This window comes from Cydia splendana, chromosome 20, assembly GCF_910591565.1.
Source record: "Cydia splendana chromosome 20, ilCydSple1.2, whole genome shotgun sequence".
In the NCBI taxonomy this organism is placed as follows: domain Eukaryota; kingdom Metazoa; phylum Arthropoda; class Insecta; order Lepidoptera; family Tortricidae; genus Cydia; species Cydia splendana.
This window is the reverse complement of record NC_085979.1, coordinates 5,525,858-5,547,866: the sequence shown is the minus strand read 5'-3', so window position 1 is coordinate 5,547,866 and position 22,009 is coordinate 5,525,858. Positions and strand designations below refer to the sequence as shown.

The 22,009-nt window shown below is 36.4% G+C and overlaps 3 protein-coding genes and 2 long non-coding RNA genes across 5 annotated transcripts in view; 2 read left to right on the top strand and 3 right to left on the bottom strand.

Annotated features, from left to right (window-relative positions):
- LOC134800864 (uncharacterized) overlaps positions 1-22,009 on the top strand; it is a 255,606-nt gene that overhangs the window by 67,557 nt on the left and 166,040 nt on the right. The window lies entirely within an intron of this gene.
- Positions 785-4,605, bottom strand: LOC134800905 (uncharacterized). Its single transcript, XR_010145591.1, has 3 exons — positions 4,331-4,605; positions 1,423-1,528; positions 785-910 (listed from the first exon to the last, which is right to left on the bottom strand). It is a non-coding gene; the product is annotated as an uncharacterized LOC134800905 (long non-coding RNA).
- Positions 2,726-4,027, bottom strand: LOC134800461 (splicing regulator SDE2). Its single transcript, XM_063772923.1, has one exon. The coding sequence runs from the start codon at positions 3,896-3,898 to the stop codon at positions 3,173-3,175; it is 726 nt and encodes a 241-aa protein (XP_063628993.1). The 5' UTR covers positions 3,899-4,027; the 3' UTR covers positions 2,726-3,172.
- LOC134800460 (ubiquitin-conjugating enzyme E2 C) lies at positions 4,760-5,916 on the top strand. Its single transcript, XM_063772922.1, has 2 exons — positions 4,760-5,004; positions 5,084-5,916. Exons 1-2 carry the CDS (start codon positions 4,904-4,906, stop codon positions 5,511-5,513), a joined length of 531 nt encoding a protein of 176 aa, XP_063628992.1. The 5' UTR covers positions 4,760-4,903; the 3' UTR covers positions 5,514-5,916.
- LOC134800779 (syntaxin-16) lies at positions 16,489-21,802 on the bottom strand. The gene is made up of 4 exons (XM_063773330.1): positions 21,612-21,802; positions 19,683-19,813; positions 18,937-19,109; positions 16,489-17,212 (listed from the first exon to the last, which is right to left on the bottom strand). Exons 1-4 carry the CDS (start codon positions 21,690-21,692, stop codon positions 16,575-16,577), a joined length of 1,023 nt encoding a protein of 340 aa, XP_063629400.1. The 5' UTR covers positions 21,693-21,802; the 3' UTR covers positions 16,489-16,574.

Sequence of the window (22,009 nt, the reverse complement as noted above, 5' to 3'; positions counted from 1 at the left end):
GGAACGGATGTACTTGTAGTTACTTGTTGCGACGCGACGAAATCGCGGAGTGAGCCACGCCTAATTTTAGCTGTAACCTGGCGGCTTAGCACGGTCGCGTTTTTATCCCTTGTTACCATGCCTGTCACGTTCTAACAAGTATGTAAGTGCGAAAGGGACGCGCATAGTGATAGTCGATAAAAATGGAACCGTGCTGAGCTCGCTGAGGCTAGTAAATGGTTTGATGTCTGTCATGTCATGTATGGTAAGGTGGGGTTAGACTATCACCGGGGCAATACATACACGTCTATGGAATACTGGTACTGTTTTTCTTGCCTCGAGCAAAATAAACTATGTTCGTCTGACCCCACCTCACCGAGGTAAATTGCTATTATTTTTATGTGTAAGTAAGTACTTATGAGCACGCGTTGGCGGACCGACGTAATTGCTCACACAAAAACTACAGGCGTTATAAGCGAAACAGTAAATCTCTCTAAAAAAAATCCCTAGAAAATCCATTTAGGTATTATTGGTATTAACAAACAAAAAAGGAGGAAAACAATAAATGTTTATTCAACAACAAAACAATTCAACGATATCTTTGGTTTTTACAAAAAAACAGCACATACTGAAACAGCGCCATCTATACAACCAAGCAGAAACTAAAACTAATCGAGCTCTCACTAAACTACATTACTTATAATCTATTGATACTTATGTTTCCTTTAATTTAATTTAATACTTTTGATACTAGTAATACATATCTATGTCTATAATTAATTAATGTAAAAATGCTTATGGTTCATAATAACTAGTAGCGCCATCTAGCGCTAATCGTCCGAAGGCTGCTTGACCCAAAAGCCCCATGGTGCGTATCCGTCGTGCTTGGTGGGTCCTCTGTAAACCTTAATTTGTACTCGGGCTACGTCATCTGTTGGAAAATAAATTAAATTATCACATTATTCTACCATAAATACAAACAGGAAACGAAATTGAAGCGGAACTGCCCGGAAATAGACTCAAAGGGGGATTAATTGGGGTGACCGGGAAGGGAACGGTCTTCTTTGGATGTAAAAATCCGCACTAAAATTGAATATCTCTCAGGTCAGGCGTTACAATACCACATGCTTACCACTGCATGGACCAAGCTTACAATGACAAAGAATGGCAATATCATCATTATTGACAAACACTACACCAATATCATGGTCCAATGTGTGTGTGTGATGTGTGCATCTCATATCTTGCTTAATGAGAAAGTGTGACGCAATATGCACATTGGACAAAGTAATTGGACAGGTGGAATACCACCCTGAGCTACTTGTTTTTAGTTTGGGCGGGTTCCATCTTAAATAAACGCTAACTTGGTTACTTCTTGCTTTGATTGACAAAAGCGCCATCTTTCGCCCAACTTTGCATTTACTACAATAGCTTTTATTTTACCTTTTTTCTCTTCAGCTTGGCTATGGTCTTCATCTTCATCAAACTCCTGTGGTCTCGCAGCGGAGAGGACGACCAGAGACAGCAGTAATAAGATACATAAGCGTTTCTGCAATAAAATAGAAATAGCTTTGACTTAAAGTTCTGCTACTGGTCACTAGATGGGGGTGACAGTCAGGATGGCGGGTGTAACTAAATCCATCCATACACATTTTTTGCTAATATTATAAATGCGAAAATGTATGTCTGGTTGTTGCCTCTTCACGCCTAAACCGCTGAACCGATTTAGATAAAACTTGTTATGGATATAGTTTGGGCCCCGAGAAAGGACATAGGGTAGTTTTTATCAATCATCATCATTCGACGAGACGAAGTCGCGGGCAGAAGCTAGTAATTAATATAAAAAACCGGCCAATGGCGAGTCGGACTCGCGCACGAAGGGTTCCGTACCATTACGAAAAACCCGGCAAAAAAATCACGTTTTTTGTATGAGAGCACTGAAATATTTATTTTATCCTGTTTTTAGTATTTGTTGCTATAGCGGCAACAGAAATACATCATCTGTGAAAATTTCAACTGCCTAGCTATTACGGTTCATGAGATACATCCTGTTGACAGACACACGGACAGAGGAGTCTTACTTCTTAGTAATAGGGTCCCGTTTTTACCCTTCCGGTACGGAACCCTAAAAAGGAACACCAAATTCTTGTACCTAATTTGCACCACTTAGTACCACCATAGAGAAATATAGTAAGACAAGAGTGCTCACTCCATACATCAGTTTTGGTACCAAAAATATTAGTTTTTTCATAGTCAACATCTAGCATCGAGTAGCGGAATTATCAGTACTTTAAGTAGCAGTAGTAGTACTGTCAAGTGACAATAGATGTAGCACCGACCGGAAACTCTAATCATAAGACTTTCCGGTCGGTGCTACATCTATTGTCACTTGACAGTACTACTATTATTGCTACTTAAAGTACTGATAATTCCGCTACTCGATGCTAGATGTCGACTATGAAAATACTAATATTTTTGGTACCAAAACTGATATATGGAGTGAGCACTCTTGTCTTACTATATTTCTCTATGGTACCACCATTTAAAAAAATTGTACCTCCCCATATTTAAAGTTATTACTAAATAAAGGTACATCCGATTCTGTCAGTCGGGGAATCAGTAGGACTACACAGAATTATACAGAAATCAATTAGTTTATTAGAAAACATTTTCCCCCTAATGAGGGCTCCACTGGACAGTAGGTACAGTCTTATCTATGAGAAAATTAGTGAAATAAAACAAGGTATTTGACTTACACTAATTTATTTAAAGATAATCATTAACTTTATAAGAAGTCCAATAGCCAGAATCTTAAATATGTATCAACTTAATTAAATGTTACAAATATCCATATACAAAAGTGGCAGACTGTCCATAGAACTCAATTCACACCAGCATCAGGCGTGGCTCACTCCGCAATTTCGTCACTTTGCTACAGGTAGCTAAAAGTACACCCATTCCACACCAATTTTGGTTGCTAGACATAAGACGCGCGTGGCGCTGTCGCCACTTAGCGGCCATATCTGTCCTGATCGTAACAGACGCGTTTTGTTAGAGAGTGCGTCTTCTGTACCTAGTACTATTATTTATTCTGTGCCAGCATGCCTAATTCTCAGCTAGATGATGAGTACTTTTAGTATAGCCAAATCTCTTATGAATATTTTGACGCGCCACCACTGATACACAGTAATCTTTACACTTTACTACTTTCCGACACCTTATCCGACTCATTCCCACTGTCCGTAGACACAGCCTGTGCTGGGCTTTTCTTTTCCTCTTCTTCCTCGTCTTCACTTAACGAAGAACAGTCCGACAACTCCGCGTCTATCCATAGCTTCTTCTTTTTGGCCTTAGTTTTTTCTTCTGCAAGCTTTCTTTTCTGGCCAGTCTCGTTTGATGACCCTGCCGCTTGCCAGCCAGCATCTAAAGCCGCGCTTACACGCTCCGGCAACTCCTGACGCTCGCGTTCGTAACTAGGATGCAAATTCACGTCAATCTTAGGCTCGGCTATGAGCCGTTCTATTTTTTTTTGCTTTCGCTCGGCCGCCTCTCGATCTCTGTCTTCCTGCCCTTCCAACCACTTCCTGAGACGTTTTTCTTCGTTAATATCTCTCAAACGACGCCCTGAGAGATCGCGGCATGCTTCACGATTTGTGGTTTTCTCAATTTGGGCCCCGATGGCACGTAACATTGACCCAAAACCACCTTTTCCTCCGACGAGTTTTGTGAACACTCTGACCACATTATCGATGTTTTCTAACGTGGAATCACTTGAAGCAGCCTTCCCATTGATGGTCACGAATAGATCTTCACTTGGAATAGCATATTTTTGAGAAATATTGCACTTCAATGACGCCACATCTTGGACATTGTTGATATCCGTTACGACGGTGTCCTCGAAGTAAATCTGGCACGGCATTTTGATGAAACAATTCTTTAATGGCTACTTTTAATTAAACTTGGTGGTGATGTAGAGAAAATGTCCAAAATGAAATGAAAATCGAAAAACACTACGTAGCTGTTGTGCAAACACAAGAGGTAAAGAATGAATGAAATTAATCATATTGTCATTTTGACATAGAATTGATTGAACGAAAAATCTAGTTGAATGAATGAATGACAATTATGACACTTTTTTAAACAGTATTGCCAGATCCAGATATTCCAGATACAGCAAAATAACTAAAAAAATAACGATAACGGTGACATTGTACTTTTTGCGTCAATGAGTTTCAAAAGCACGTAAGAGCACGTATACGAAACATTAAACCGGATAACTTAAACAATTCAACACAACCAAAACCATAAGCTAATGCCAATCTATATTAAAAATTATTTACAAAATACTCACTTCCATAATAGTTGTGGAGTTAGCAGCTCTACCTCAAAATATCTACGACGAAATCTTTATTGTTACTGAACTCCATAATGATTGGGAGGTCTTAAATAGACAGCAGTTTTTTGTTAAATAATAAGAACCCTGCTCTCTTTTTTCACGCTTCAATGAACACCTAATAGTCGGAAGAAAGTGAAAGCACAAAGTAATTGTGCAAAAAGAAAGGCCAGAACAAATCTATCTTGGATGTAATCGAAACTTTATTTATGCTTAATTAGGTAATCGACATGATTACTTGGCAACGAATACATTTCAAATTAATTCTTATATATAAAATGTAATTTATGTAATCCAATATTGCATAACGCGTTATCTAGTAAAATAACAAAAAAAAACAATTAACGTTAAAACTGCTTTACCATGAAGTCAGAAAGATAACATAGATGGCGCCAAAGATTTGATACGTTGATTGACGCCATTACAGTCTCCTGTCAAATGAGCAATTTGATTGGAGCTTTTTCAAATTAACAGGAAGTCGCCTTTTATAACAGAAAATTGGAGACACCTGATTTCGTTGCTCGTGTTATTATGGCTCAAAATATCAATCCACACTACGCTTCATCGTCAAATCCGGCTAAACAGAATGAGGATACTATAAAACTGAAGGACAATCATGCTGTAAGCAAACGGTGAGTTTTGGAAACAAAGCGTTCGATTTTCTGCTTTCCCCCAAGGCTTTGGTCACGAACGAGTGGTTTTCTGTTTCAGATTGCAGAAAGAGTTGATGGAGCTAATGCGCTGCGCGGACAAAGGAATATCCGCGTTTCCAGAAAGCGAAAACCTGTTTAAATGGATCGGAACCATTAACGGACCCCTGGATACCGTTTACGCGGGACACAAGTACAAGTTGTCTTTAGAGTTCCCTAATTCGTACCCGTACGCGCCTCCCGTGGTGAAGTTCGTGACGCCGTGCTTCCACCCGAACGTGGATACTTGTGGGTTAATATGTTTAGACATTTTAAAAGACAAGTGGACGGCTCTGTACGACGTTCGCACGATATTACTGTCTATCCAGAGCTTGTTAGCGGAGCCCAACACGCAGAGTCCTCTGAATCAGCAAGCATCCTTCCTCTGGCCCAACCAGCCCGCCTACAAGAAACATTTAGACGATTTCTATAGTAAACACAAAGACTCTTAGTTTATTTAATGATCACAGTTTGATTTGCGTTGTTTGTGTTGTGAATGTTGTGCGTTTGCCGAATGGAGTTGACGGGAGCTTTTTTGTTTTAAGTTTTTCTGTTTGTGATTATTTTCTATAAGTTGTATAGGTTTGACCGGGGCTGTTTTAATAGCATTCCTTATGTTTTAGTTTTCATCGAGTTATTCTTTTTATTTCTGAACTGTTATCTGACGCAAGTAACTTTCTTTAAATAGTAATTATCGTTAACTAATGATTTTCTCGGTAACTTTCTCTAATTGTGTAGCTAACATTATTTATTTTTGTCAATAAGCCCGTCTCTTCAATCATGGTTTTATTCCGAAGTATGAATTAATGTATATTGAAAGATCATTGACAAATATAATTCTTTAGTGCAATTCACTATTTGCTTTTTCTTTATTCCTGGCTGTCCAAATAATACTTATAATTGTTCATATCATTTGGACATCTAAAAACATCTTTTTTTTTATTTTTGGCTTTTACTCCTGGCTAAATTTAGCAAGGTGGATTCTGCCAATGTTGAGGTGTAGACTTTTGACTTGTGAGAAAATTGGAAATTCTAAATATCTAATTAAAAAAAAATATTTAAAATTGTTGGTAATTTTGATTATGATTAGGTACTCAACTTTCAATCCTTTCTTTGATGATTTCAGTGATGCTACTTATTGAGTTATTTTAAATTACTGTAGGCAAAGATTTTCTGCCATGAATTTTTTTTAATTAATCCAAATTAATACCCTGTGGGAAATCTTTAGTAACAGCAATTTTTACAGTACTTACAACATTTTGTTTGACTACCCAGTTTAACCTTCTGGCCACCATATATCAGAACAGAAATAGTATAAACCTCTAGCCGGTTCACCATACTTAATAATGATTTATATAATTTGTACTAGTATTAGGACTTTGAACCCTAAGAGGATAAAGAAATTAGTTTGCTAAAAAAACTTCTACTCATTCTATTTTCATAAAATTTTAGCAACGAAAACTAGTACCAGACATTGATACCTATATGTAAAAATGATCATGCCAAGTTTCTTAAAATTTAAGCATGTTGTTTCAAAATGAGAGCGTAATGTTCGATTGTTGGGAGCGGCGTGTTCGTGTCTCAAGCACTAAAACCACTGTAGTCACCATGTCTCATTAGGTACTTCTTGAATTATATATCAGCTTTGTAGCACAATTAAAAATCTAGATCTATTTATGCAATACCCACCTCTACTATTATATGACCTACTTATATTATCCGTTTGGCCATCATGCAGTTCTACTCTGGTGTTTGCAGTTTTGATAATAAGCATTTAATGCAAAGTAGGGCAGTAGCCTAAGTCGGCGTTTACAAAAAACTAAACATAGTAGGCTTGTGCCTGCTCGGTCACTACAGAGAGCGCTCCGCTCTCGGTCAATCGGTCAAACGAACTAGTTCGGTCTTTTAGTTCCTGTAGTTCAGTTCGGTCGTTGAGAGCCGGGAATGAATAGGAGTCGATTTTTCATTGGTTTCTTTCCAATCTTTGGTAACTGAATACAATTCAACTTGTACGATACGATGTGTCGGTATTAAACATTAAAACACCTTAACATAATTAAAAAATATCAAATATGTCGAAATATATTTGATTTTCCTTCATATTTTACGGGCTTAGGAGTGTCACGTCGTTCTTTCATCTCGTTCACACTCGTGCCAGCGACATTGATAACCGTTTCGTTCCGTCCATTTTACGTTTCACTCAGTCAAGCGCTCTCGAATCCTACTGAACTAAAGGACCTAAAGACCGATTAAGAGCGTGCAAAAAGATTTAGTTCCTTTCGGTCCTTGATGGGATTTCATTCTTAATAGTTCTTAGTTCAGGACCGACACAAGCCTAAAACATAGACAATAAAAAAATTTTAAGGTAGATTTGTTTTGTTCCAAATAATTACTACATAATCGTGGTAACACACTAGCGCACCGATAAGTACGAGCGAGAAAGAGATATCGCTTTCTCGCTCTTACTTATGGGTGCGTCGCACAATGACCTTGGTGCGGTGCGATAGTGTGTTACGGCCTTAAAGTAGAAAAAACATATTATGCCGTCAGGTATATCGCACCGTTTGACTTTATATTCACTTATGGAGGTAGTTAATTTCTTTCATTTAATAACAGTTAAGTGGTGTGGTAGTTAAAATGAAAACAAGAGTAGTTATCAATTTCATATATTTTCATTTTTATATCACTTAATATAAATAAATGAAGAAATACCAACAAATACAGCTATATACAAACAACATTACAGGTTTAAGGTGTTCCATATTCGAACGCGTACAAAATACAGGAATCGACACTGAAGAATTACAGGAAGTTTCGTTTTAGCAGTTTTAGTAAAGTTTAACGAAGACAGCTAAATTAGATGGCGTTTTACAGCTCGGTAAAATGTGTGGAGACCTAGAAACCTCCAACACCCAATGGCGTAGCGTGAACTAATCTAGCCGTGGGCGAAATTGCTTCTGCGAGGCCCTTTTATTTCACTGTGCCCGAAGGGGCCTCGGGGGCGCGAGACGTGGGCGACGGCCCACTTCGCTCACGCCTAATAGCTACGCCACTGCCAACCCCCGCCCATCTGGGGGAGCATACATCTGCTGTGTGAGGACGCGGAATCCTCTCTCGCATAGGACTATATTACAACCACGAGCGCAAGTGTCGTCATGCTGCTTAAAACATCTGCCACAAATGATAAGGCCTATTATTATTATTAGGTACAGTCAGCAGCAGAAGTTGCTAAGCGGGCCAGGTGTTCAAAATGATCTTGACGCGACTTCATTGTTAAGAGAATAAGAGCGTGTCAAGGTAATTTTGAACACCTCGCCCGCTTAGCAACTTCTGCTGCTGACTGTACCTAGAGTTAGACCAAGGTAAGCCTGCAATGAATTTGATAGCACGCGCAGTGCAAGTGTTATTTTAAACGTCAAACTTCTATGAAATTATGACGTATGTGTAACACTGCACTGCGTGTGTTATCAAAACCTTTGCAGACTTATCTTGGAGTCATTCTAAGAATCCTAACTATCATATATCTAAGGTCAATGTGGCTAATTGCGTCATAGGGGCTATTCCGTCCACTAGCGTTTTTCTCGAACAACGAACAACATTGATAATTACATCGACAAAGCAGCGATTGCTTTTAGTTTCAGCAATCAAAAGCAAATGTTTTTTTCCCTACGATTGAAAATCAAAGAAATATACGCTCGTGGACGGAATAGCCCCTATGACGGATTTAGCCACATTTACCTTTGGTATTTTGTGACAATAAATACAAATTAAACATTTTGCAATATATTCACACTCATTGGCACACTTATACAATCACCACAACCCAGAATAATTTCTGCTACAAAAGAATATGAGAATGTAGAACAATCTTTAACCAGTTATTTTAATTTAATTAAGTAGGTATCTTTTCATATGACTGGTTAAAAATATGGCAATAAAAATAATATTGATTATTTTCACCATACCATACTCGTATTCGAACAGAATTTTGATATTTTTCGCATAATATTGACGAAAAGTATAATGAATTGCACGTACCACTTAAAACTATACAAATATTTAGGCGATATATATATAAAAATAGTTAATACAAAACTTAAAGGCTACAAATATAATGACCACCAAAAAATTATTTGGTACCCTAAATAAAAAAATCATGCTTACCAAAAAAAATTACTGAACACCAAAAAAATAAGGTCTAAAAATACAAAATTACCACCGTTTTAATTGCGACTGCACTTCAAATTGTATTCAAATACCAAATATATTGAATGATCACCAAAAATCATTAATGATCACCAAATCTTGAAGACCAAATTAATGCGATATTTTCACCTAAATAAACCACTATGATAGCCAAAAAATGTATACATATTACCAAATAAAGTAAACTTATGCCAAAATTACTAGCCCCGCTCAACCCCCCGTACCCCGCACCGCATACCTACCTAACCTAACCTACTTATTTCGTTATGCTACTAGAAAAGTAGGTTAAACTGCTATCAGTTTGAACTGCTATTAGTTAAGTGGGTTAGGTTACGTTAGCACTGCGACACTTACAGAAACGAAATGGTACTAGAAAAGTAGGTTAGGTTAGGTTTGAACTGCGACCTTTACAGAAACGAAGTGCTACTAGAAAAGTGGGTTAGGTTAGGTTTGAACTGCGACCTTTACAGAAACGAAGTGCTACTAGAAAAGTGGGTTAGGTTAGGTTTGAACTGCGAACCTTACAGAAAATAAATGCTACTAGAAAAGTGGGTTAGGTTAGGTTTGAACTCCGACCCTTACAGAAAAGAAATGCTACTAGAAAAGTGGGTTAGGTTAGGTTTGAACTGCGACCCTTACAGAAAAGAAATGCTACAAGAAAAGTGGGTTAGGTTAGGTTCCCAAGTAACATTTTAGTCCTATAATTTTAGTTTTTATCGCTAAAAGCTTGTATAGACGTCGTATTAAGGTTTCAGAGATGACCACCTGTCGTATAAAAGCGCTTGGCAACACCTTTTTGCTCTATAGGCTTATACAGCTAATATATTCTATAAGCAATTGATGTAAAGGTTTACATCATCATTTTATAGAGCCGTTACAGGCGTGTACTATAACAGGTTCAAATATAATCACTATAGAGCAATATTACTGTATAATAGTATTTGGAATCACTTTTATGCAACTAATTTGCGCTATTAAGGTTCCCTGCCAAGCCGCTATAGTTTTGTGTTTTAATAGTGACAAAAACCCAACTATACAACGATTTTAGGATATAGTGGCTTTAGAGATGACTGCTATAGTACATAATACTTTAGTAGTTTGCGCTATTAAGGTTCCCTGCAAGCCGCTATAGTTTTGTGTTTTAACAGTGAGAAAAACCCAACTATACAACGATTTTAGGATATAGTGGCTTTAGAGATCACTGCTATAGTACATAATACTTTAGTAGTTTGCGCTATTAAGGTTCCCTGCAAGCCGCTATAGTTTTGTGTTTAAACAGTGACAAAAACCCAACTATACAACGATTATAGGATATAGTGGCTTTAGAGATCACTGCTATAGTACATAATACTTTAGTAGTCATATGAACACTATTATAGAACTGTTTTGCTCTATAGTAGCGTTTTTGGGACATATTTATAGCGTTAAAAAGCGCTTTAGTAGTTTTAAAATCCCTATTATATCTCATCGCTGTAAACGTCACAATACAATACAATACAATACAAATACTCTTTATTGCACACCTCATTACAGAAAACAATACAAACACAATGACTCTTTTATATCACAAAACTGTTGTATAGTGGTTTTGTTTTTTCTTTTAAAAGACAACAGCGTTATAGCTGAGTTTTTATGTCTTTTATAAACCGAGTTAGATACATAAAGGTAGAAAACGACTACTTGTAAATGATCAATTTGATCTGTAATGGCTACTTATATCTTGCTTATATAAGTTCAGGCCTAAGCCACATAATGTGGTTCCGTACAAAATATTTTTATATTTTAATGAATTGATAAAAAAGACCCCAGTGATATTAGTGATTGTAGGTGAGATTTATCATCAATGATTTAATACAAGCATAAAATCGTGACGGTTTAGATATTTATCGACATCCATTATTAGCACATTTTTTTGACCAATCTCATTGAAAAAGGAAACAACAGTAATGACTACATCTAAATAAAAAAAAAATCCTATATCTTTCTAAAGAGTTTGTAGGTGCAACTGGGTCACAGCAAAATTCTTTTGGAACCCTAATTTTAATCATGATGGCGGTGAATATTTCATCCTAAGTTCTATAGTTAGCCTATAAAAGCGTCGGATTTACTTCTTGGCTGTATAGTAGTAACTATGGTGAATATCATAATATTTTATTAAATTATTTTATTAAAAACATAAATAAATCTAGGGGGCATTTAAAATTCCTCATTAACCTAATACTATTCTAACGGTAAAACTTCCGTCCCATATACTTTTTGCACTAAAGACCGAATTATTCGACATCTAAATGGCGCATATTAATATAACGTCTTTATTTATCACCATTTTACTTAGTACCGTTTTTGTGAAGTAAACACACAACAAGTAGTAAAGGAACTATGAATTCTACAATAGTATAAAAAAGCACTATAATAGAATTTCAAATACTACTATAGTATAAAACAAGCACTATAATGGAATCTCAAATGCTACTATAGTATAAATTAACACTATAATGGCGTTTCTGACAACAAATTAGCACAAGAGTCATGCATTACATCACTTTTATAGACCTAAAACGTCACGGCTGACACTGCCACAGGTCTACTATATCACTGAATGGCACTAAAGATACGCCATTTCGGCTTTATACAACCTTCTTAGGTCTTTTATAGGACCTTAGGTGGTATTTAGGAAACGTTCTATTGACCACTATAGTACCACAAATTGTTACTTGGGTTTGAACTGCGACCCTTACAGAAAAGAAATGCTACTAGAAAAGTGGGTTAGGTTAGGTTTGAACTGCGACCCTTACAGAAAAGAAATGCTACTAGAAAAGTGGGTTAGGTTTGAACTGCGGCCCATACAGAAACGAAATGCTACTAGAAAAGTGGGTTAGGTTAGGTTTGAATTGCGACCCTTGCAGAAAAGAAATGCTACTAGAAAAGGTGACGAAGTGGATAAATTAATTTAATAGGATAACGATAGGTATATTAAATATTTGCACATTTTTAATTAAAATGTGGTTACAATTTTGGTGGTCATTTACTATTTTTGGGTTTACAATTATTATTTTGGAGTCATTTGCTTTTAATAGGATAGCAAGATTTAAAAATTTGGTTATAATTTTACATTAAAATGGAGTTCTAATTTTGCTGGTCATTTACTATTTTTGGGTTTACATTTACAATGATTATTTTGGTGTCATTTTCTTTAATAGGATAGCAAGATGTAAAAATTTGGTTATCATTTCACATTCAAATGGGGTTTGAAATTTGGTAATCATTTACTATTTTTGGGTTAATAATGATTAGTTTGGTGTCATTTCCTTTAATAGGATAGTAAAATGTAATAAAATTGGTAATCATTTCACATTAAAATGGTGTTATAATTTTGGTGATCATTTATTATTTTAGGGTGGTAAAATAGATTTTTTTGGTATAAAATTTTACTAAATCTGGAGATCAGTTAAATAGCAGCCAAACTTAAATGCATTTTTGGGTCTTGCCGCCAAAAATTACCGCAAATAACTAAAGTAAGGACCCCCGCTCGCACAGTAGCATTGACCGGCGACGCCATGGGCGAGACAGCAATATAATTAGGTTGACATAGGCACAGAATAAATAATAGTACTAGGTACAGAAGACTCACTCTCTAACAAAACGCGTCTGTTACGATCAGGACAGATATGGCCGCTAGGTGGCGACAGCTCCACACGCGGCTTATGGCTTAACCACCAAAATTGGCGTGGAACGGATGTACTTTTAGCTACCTGTAGCAAAGCGACGAAATCGCGGAGTACGAGAGACATAGGATCAATGTATGTACATTATTCGTGCTTAACTTTAGTGTCCATCCAAGCTAACTCTGCACCATAGAAAAATATAAGTAAAGAAAGAGTGGTAACTCCATACATCAGTTTTCTTACCAAAACGCGAGTTATTTCGTAGTCGACATCTAGCGTCAAGTAGCGGAATATATCAGTACTGCTAGTCGACAATAGATGTCGCGGCGAACAAAACTCTAATGCTCAACAATTTTCAGCTAATATTATAACCGGATTACTCGAAACTCTATTTTCAACTCCTTCTGCTTCTAATATTTAGTTGTAAATTGTTTTAGCAGTAGGTATATTTTTCGTCAGTAGCGACATTTGTGCCATCTGGGGCCTATTTCTCGTACGTTACAAGTCTTGTAATACAAGTGTGTATCTATGGTAACGCTTGTATTTCAATATTTTTTACAAGTTTCCGTTTCACGTAAATGTATAATTGTTACAAGAGCGGGGATAAAAGAGTTTTCACAAGCATTGTTGTTTCACAAGTTGACAAACACTAGTAGATATTATATACTAAAATAGTAATTTCGTTTCTTAAAAGCTGTACTTTATACTTGTAGCTTGTGACTTATCACGAAATAATGAGGAGTCTCTATAAACTGCTAATATGCGTTTTTGGTAAAAATCGATTAATAAATAAATGAAGATATTGCTTTTTTAAGATCTCAAACGTGTAAGTTTTGAATGCACTTCATTAAAATCAGTAATATTATTTAAATTTAGCTTTTATTCTCCAAAAAAAAACAGTAAACTCATTCCTATGAAATTATTATAATTGGGAAAGAACCAGTAAATGACCAATAACATAATAATTTTGTAAAGAATTCACCCGTATTATAAAAAAAACTGACCCACCCTGAAGCTTGTAAACATTCATAGAGTGACTGACGAAACTGAGTTTGATTTTACACTTGTAATTGATAATTTTGAGAAACGCTTTTCATTACTACTTGTATTATTATACGCTTGTATATTCCATGTATATTCCGAAAACACAAGTCAGCCATTTTATTTTCCTCTTATTAAGATTATGATGCATAACAGTGACATTGACATTAAGATAACATTTATAATGGCCATTGCATTTCCTTTTTGCATAGTAAACAAACCTATTTTCTAACTTTAGACAGCCGCCTTGTAGCACTTGTAGTAATCATTCCTACGAGAAACAGAATTAAAACACACTTGTACAATGAAATTTTAAATGTAAGCTTGTAGACTTGTGAACTTGTAACGTACGAGAAATAGGCCCGTGTCAAGTGGCGGTACTGATAGTTCCACTACTTGACGTTAGATGTCGACTACGAAATAACGCGCGTTTTGGTAAGAAAACTGATGTATGGAGTTACCACTCTTTCATTACTTTAATACTCTATGGTCTGCACCGACTTATAACAGATTGTGGAAGTGTCAATATAAACGTTATATTTACATAGAAATTGACGTTTATACGACATTGCCACACTTTGTTATTTCGAATGTATCTGCAGTGTTAGCTTGGTCTCAAATCACGAAACGCATGACTTTTTATTATTTTAACTTCAATTCATTATGGTATTTTTTGGCGGCAAAAACATTGTATTAGTTATTATGTATATCAATAAAATACATGATAGCTAAAGTTAAGACTAGAATTACGTGCGAGAATATATACACAAGAATTTTAGATAATTTTGTAGAAATAAGTTTTTGATTAAAATAGTTAACATCAAAAGTTAAAATAAATAAAGGTATCTTTCCAACCCAATTAAATAAGTATCAATTGCAGTCAGGTTCGGAATGAAACCTTAATAACATACCTACAGGGTTAAAAAAAAAAATGATACCTAAATAGGAATGATTTTGATTGCTAAACTGCTAAACCTATTTACATCAATTAGTCCGATCAACAAGGTCTGGGTACTGACAATAATGCATTCGTGAATGAATACAATTAAAATAGAACATATACATTAAAATATATTATTAAATGTGTACACTATTGTAATGTCAAAGGTAGTGGACGAGTAATTAATGAAATATTTACATACAAAAAAACTTTTGGTTGGTTATTTATTTTTAATTTAACTACGTAATATAAGGCAATGTTGAACCTTAGATTTTTCAGTGCCAATAAACTTTGAAAACAAATCTATGTGAGTACTTTTTACACTAATTATGTCCAACTTGAATATTTTGAACAACGTAAGAAAAAAGTGTAAAAAAAAAACCGGCCAAGTGCGAGTCGGACTCACGCACGAACGGTTCCGTACCATTATGCAAAAAACGGCAAAAAATCACGTTTGTTGTATGGGAGCCCCACTTGAATATTTATTATATTCGGTTTTTAGGGTTCCGTACCTCAAAAGGAAAAAACGGAACCCTTATAGGATCACTCGTGCGTCTGTCTGTCTGTCCGTCTGTCACAGGCTATTTTCTCGGAAACTACTGGACCAATTAAGTTGAAATTTGGTATACATATGTAAATTAGTGACCCAAAGATGGACATGTTTTTTTTTTATAATTTTAAAATACATAGGTTCGAAGTTATTTAAGAAAATTGCCAAAAAAATGACCATTCACCCCTTTTATCTCCGAAACTACTGGGTCTAAAATACAGAAAATAGTTCTTTACCTATAGATGACCAACAGGAAAACCTATTAGAAATGTGCAGTTAAGCGTGAGTCGGACTTATGTACGGAACCCTAGAAACGCGAGTCCGAGTCGTACTTGGCCGTTTTTTTTAGTATTTGTTGTTATAGCGGCAACAGTAATAAATCATCTGTGAAAATTTCAACTGTCTAGCTATCACGGTTCATGAGACAGACGGACCGCGGAGTCTTAGTAATAGGGTACCGTTTTTACCCTTTGGGTACGGAACCCTAAAAAAAATAATTTATATTGACGGTAAAGGAAATGCATTTATTACCATAACTGGTAAAAAAAACATAGAGGCGGCAAAGACGTCCATAGGCTGTAACCTCGGGCTGTAAGAGTCAAAAGGTACCTCGCACTTGTTTCAAATTAAGTAAATAAGTTAGCAAAAAACCGGACAAGTGCGAGTCGGAATCGCCCACCGATGGTTCCGTACAAAAATTTATATTTTATTTTATACAAATTAATATTTTTCAGATTTTTTCCCTGTACTTGTAGTATAAGACGATATTGCCAAAATTCATAGTTCTAGGTCAACAGAAAGAACCCTATAATTTTGATTTCCTTGAGAGTGTCGAAATATACGTTTATTTGCAGCATAAAAACGGCCCTATCTTTCTTTTTACGTTAACTTAGAAGTTTGATTTTTTACAGGGACTGTAGACCTGAGTATATGGTTTTAATTCCAACTCAATACCTCCACGCTTTCTCGAAATAAAGGTTCTTGACAGACAGACGGACAACAAAGTGATCCTATAATGGTTTCGTTTTTTCCTTTTGAGGTACGAAACCCTATTTAACATAAATAATGTAAAAAGCACACCATAAATTTCCCAACAAAATTAAAACAACAACTAACTCTTAACAATAATCAATAACACCACCAAAATGATAATCATCACCGCTAGAACTAATATACAATGCATTTTTCTATTCTTCCTCTGATACCTCTCTGCTTTTTGCAACTGTTTATATCCCTCCTGTACTTGCACTTGCGTTACTTCTATATTATAATCAATCCTATCTAATATAGTTCCCTGTTCATGTACCATATGACCTAAATCTTTGAAAATTTCATTTAAATCTACTATAGAACGAACTATCTTATTAACCTCCTGCTCTCTCTCCGCTACCATTTTAGTATTTTCTTCCTGCATCAGCAATAACTGTTTTTGATTAAGCGATGGTTTTTCAAAATCATTTTGCTCTTCGTAGTCATCCATAAAATTGTTTTTCTGCGTACCTGATGTACTGGGTAATGAAAACAGTAAATCCGTTTGGTTATTCGTCAGATCTGGTAGTAAGTTGTCGTCTTCAAGACTTAATTCCTCAAAGTTGGGTAGGTCGAAGTAGGCGTTTGACCGTTCTTCTCTGGAAGTTAGGGATTTTAAGTAGTTGGACTGGGCGGTTCGGAAGGTGACGCTTAGCTCTTGGAGTGTGGTGACTAGTGCTAATACTACGTTGGTTGCTAGTTTTTGCTCCGTTTTGTTACCTGAAAATGATAATAATATCTTAACACTAAATATTTTTTTTACATCTCCAACTCCCTACTGGATTATTATTCACTTATATAGCCGGTCAAACAACTTTATCAGTAGGAAAAGGCGCGAAATTCACACTTTCTACGGGGCGATAACCCTTCGCGCCAAAATTTTTACATTTGCCGCTTTTTCTACTGACAGAAACTGCTTGATAGACTATAATTCATCTTTAGAGTACATGGGTGAAGTGTTCTTTCCTTACTTTCCCAGCTGAATTTAATACAAGTAATATAAGTAAAGAAGGAGTGGTAAATCCATACATCAGGGGGCCGATTTTTGAATTTCGATCACTCGATTTCGTCACTCGACAATCGGTCGAAAACGGCGAAATACAAATTTTTGAAATACGAGCGACAGAAATTGGGAATCGAGTGGTATTGACCACTCGTTTTCAATTCTATTAGTAGAATTTAAATGCCTAGTATTGGAGATATTATTGAACGAAATACACGAAATCGAGCGATCGAAATTCAAAAATCGGCCCCCAGTTGTCTTACCAAAACGCGAGTTATTTCGTAGTCGACATCTAGCGTCAAGTAGCGAAGTTTATCAGTACTGCTAGTTGGCCATAGATGTCGCGCCGAACGAAAACTCTAATGCTCAACAATTTTCAGCTAATATTATAACCGGATTAACTGGAAGTCTATTTTCAACCTCTTCTGCTTATAATATTAGTTGTAAATTACTTTTGTAGTACATTTCTCGTCAGTAGCTACACTTGTGACATTTGGTGTCAAGTGGGGGTACTGATAGTTCCACTACTTGACGTTAGATGTCGACTACGAAATAACGCGCGTTTTGGTAAGAAGGCTGATGTATGGATGGAGATACCACTCTTTCTTTACTTATATTACTCTATGATAGAATGTACATATACCATGTCTGACTTGAGCCTTGATAGCCGTAAGATGCGTGTACGCGTGTGTGAAGTGTCTACCGATCTCCGTGCGAGTCTGCTGTCTATCTGTCTGACACTGTAGCTCGGATCTGACAGTAAACAATTTACGTACCATGTCTGACTTGAGCCTTGATAGCCGTAAGATGCGTGTACGCGTGTGTGAAGTGTCTACCGATCTCCGTGCGAGTCTGCTGTCTATCTGTCTGACACTGTAGCTCGGATCTGACAGTAAACAATTTACGTACCATGTCTGACTTGAGCCTTGATAGCCGTAAGATGCGTGTACGCGTGTGTGAAGTGTCTACCGATCTCCGTGGCGAGTCTGCTGTCTATCTGTCTGACACTGTAGCTCGGATCTGACAGTAAACAATTTACGTACCATGTCTGACTTGAGCCTTGATAGCCGTAAGATGCGTGTAGGCGTGTGTGAAGTGCCGGCCTATCTCCGTGGTGAGTCTGTCTGTCTGTCTGACACTGTAGCTCGGATCTGACAGTAAACAGAATGTACATACCATGTCTGACTTGAGCCTTGATAGCCGTAAGATGTGTGTAGGTGTGTGTGAAGTACCGGCCAATCTCTGTGGCGAGTCTGCTGTCTATCTGTCTGACACTGTAGCTCGGATCTGACAGTAAACAATGTACGTACCATGTCTGACTTGAGCCTTGATAGCCGTAAGATGCGTGTAGGCGTGTGTGAAGTGTCGACCGATCTCTTTGGTGAGTCTGTCTGTCTGTCTGACACTGTAGCTCGGATCTGACAGTAAACAATGTACATACCATGTCTGACTTGAGCCTTGATGGCTGTAAGATGCGTGTAGGCGTGTGTGAAGTGCCGGCCGATCTCCGTGGTGAGTCTGCCGATGTGTTCCTGTTCCCCCGTGTCATCTAACGCCGGTCGTCGGATCTGGCGCGAGTGGCAGGATTGGAGTTCGGATAGTTTTGTTCTTAGCCTGAAAAATTACAATTAATTGTTTTTTTTACATTGATTACGCATCAGAAGCAGACCAAAACCAATTTAGCTTACTTTTTTAGTGTTCCATTAAGAATATAGTAGATTGAGGGTCCCCAGCAAGCTTGGTTCTCCATACAAACATAGTTACTCTCATTTTAAAATGACTATCTATATTGCTCTGAAACTTTGTACTTACAATATGATAAGGTATATCTAATCCTGCAATTAGTTTATGTAGCTTCGGATACCATAGTTTAAAAAATACAGTAAATTTAAGTTTTTCATACATAACTCGTTTTTGCTCTATTTCGTTCGTTTTATAAACTGGAGCTATGTAAACTAATTATAGGACTACATTTATACATACCTCATGTCATTGTATGTACAAAGTTTCATTACAATCCAACACGTAGTTCTAAAATGAGAACGAAACTCCGTTTGTATAGACTTTGGCTGGGGACTGTTAAGACAAAAGCTTTTAGACAATATTTCAATCTACAAAATGCTTGTTGTTTCTTTTAGACTTTCTCATTTCCATGTTTTTTCAATAACACAATGACTATGTACGAACCTAGTGATAATATAATGGGCCTCCTCTAAGGCATCTGTCCAGGGCGGCGGCGCGGTCTCTGACCGTATCTCCAGCCCCGCCTCCATGTCATTGGAGCTGCTCCGCATGAGCCTGACCCGTTCTGACTCATTCTGTAAATTAAATTATACATTTAGTAACCCCTTATTCAGAAACGCACTACAAACCTCAATTAGCTAATAATCGTTTGTCTTTATCTGTCATTTTGACTACTGTATTTGTAAGAAAGGGATATAACATAATTTAACTAAATCAGACCCGTAAAGTTTTAGGCATAAGGGGGTAAGTGTTTGCATCTTTATTTTTCTTGATTTCTATTGGCTAATTTGTCCATAAGATGTCTGTGATCTTTTACATCAATTAAATTACAGTACACGTTGGGAAGAAGTTGATAACTCAAGATATAAAACTGAAGAAATTTGAACTTAAAATAGAATTAAATAAGGATTTAAACCTTTCTTTAAACTTCTTTCCGACTTGTTATTAAATAAACTGCTTTTTAAACTTAGCAGGAACATTGGTTACCATCAAAAATAAATGTAGAGTGAAAAACATGTGTCCTGCCATGTCTAACCTACGGCTGTGAAACTTGGTCCCTTTCTATAAAACAAAGAGACAAACTTGCGAAGTGCCAGAGAGCTATGGAAAGGAGTATGTTGGGGGTTAAATTAAAGGACAAATGTCGCAGTGCCGACATAAGAAAAATAACCAAAGTTAGAGACATCCTCACCCACATAGACTTGCAGAAATGGAGGTGGGCAGGCCACACAGTAAGGTGCAAGATCGAAAAATGGAGCCAAAGAATCCTTATGTGGCACCCAAGAGACGGGTCAAGATCTAGAGGCTCACAACTCAAACGATGGGAGGATGAAATAATAACTACTGTAGGACCATTCTGGACAAGACTGGCCAGGCAGAGGAAATACTGGAAAGAGTTGGAGGAGGCCTTTACCAACAGGCAAACTGAACTACGAGACTTCATTTAAAAATCAATGCAAGCAAACAGTTCAAAGTTCAGAAGAAGAGGCTATACAAAAGAGTGAAAAAACATATGAGTTGCTTAAACTTCAAACTCGGGTAAATCCATCTGTCAGATTATGCGATTTTGTTATTAAGAGCCCATCAACGTGCACACTAGCGCCACTGCTAAATAATCGTGATTATTTAAACTTAACGAAAAAATTTAAAAAAGGGGGCCGCTACATACTGTATTATGTATTTAAGTACCTTTTGAATACATCAAACTAGTTTTTATGTTGCTGGATTCGTCAATCTATGCGTCCCAAGTTAAAACGGCCGTTTTTGTTTTGAGTTCTTAGATCGACGAATCCAGCAACGTAAAAACTAGTTTGATGTATTCAAAAGGTACTTAAATACATAATACAGTACGTAGCGGCCCCCTTTTTTAAATTTCTTTCGTTAAGTTTAAATAATCACGATTATTTAGCAGTGGCGCTAGTGTGCACGTTGATGGGCTCTTAAGAAAAGGTAATAGGGTAGATATTTGCTGAAAGGGTCGAATGGATTTACCCGAGTTTGAAATTAAGCGAAACAAATTACAGTTTAGAAGGTTGAGAAACTTTGACTATTTAACTTTTTTGCAGATACATATTAATCAGTATGATGCAGCTGGCAGATATTTATTATAAATATCTTTAAATGGTGTATACGCAAACCGGTAACAAACAAGTAAACCTCGATAGGAAAAGATGATGCAAGCAACATAAACATCGTATAGATAGGTATAACTTTGCTCACTTTCTAAGCCATTGTAACAAACATCTAGATATTAAAGTAAGGTCCTACTTTATCACCCTCATAAACATTCTACCAGTACTTAGACCTTGTATTTGGCCAAGTTATGGTAAATAGAGCTTACTAAATCGTCATTTTAATCAATAAAATGTGTACCTGTTCTGAAAACAACTGTCGACTGTGGATAGCATTGTTGCGCATTAGCACGAAGACTTCGGTGAGACTTCGCGACACCATTTTAATAATAATTTACCACTGTATTTGCTAATAAATAGAAATTATTATTTTAATTCACTTTGGGTCTGACACAGATCGGTGCTGACATTTCGGTGAATGGGTTTTATTTGACAGCAGGCAGTTGTATTTTAATTTTGTACCTCAAATTTCTCGAACCTAATTGGACTAATAAAATTGTTATTTTTTTATTTATAAGGATTTTATGAGAGCTTTATTGAATTTTTATTTGTCATTCATAATGTTTCTATGATACTTGATGAACTTATAGTTTGAACTGAAAACATGATTTCATAAAATATATTTTCAGTTAGTCATTC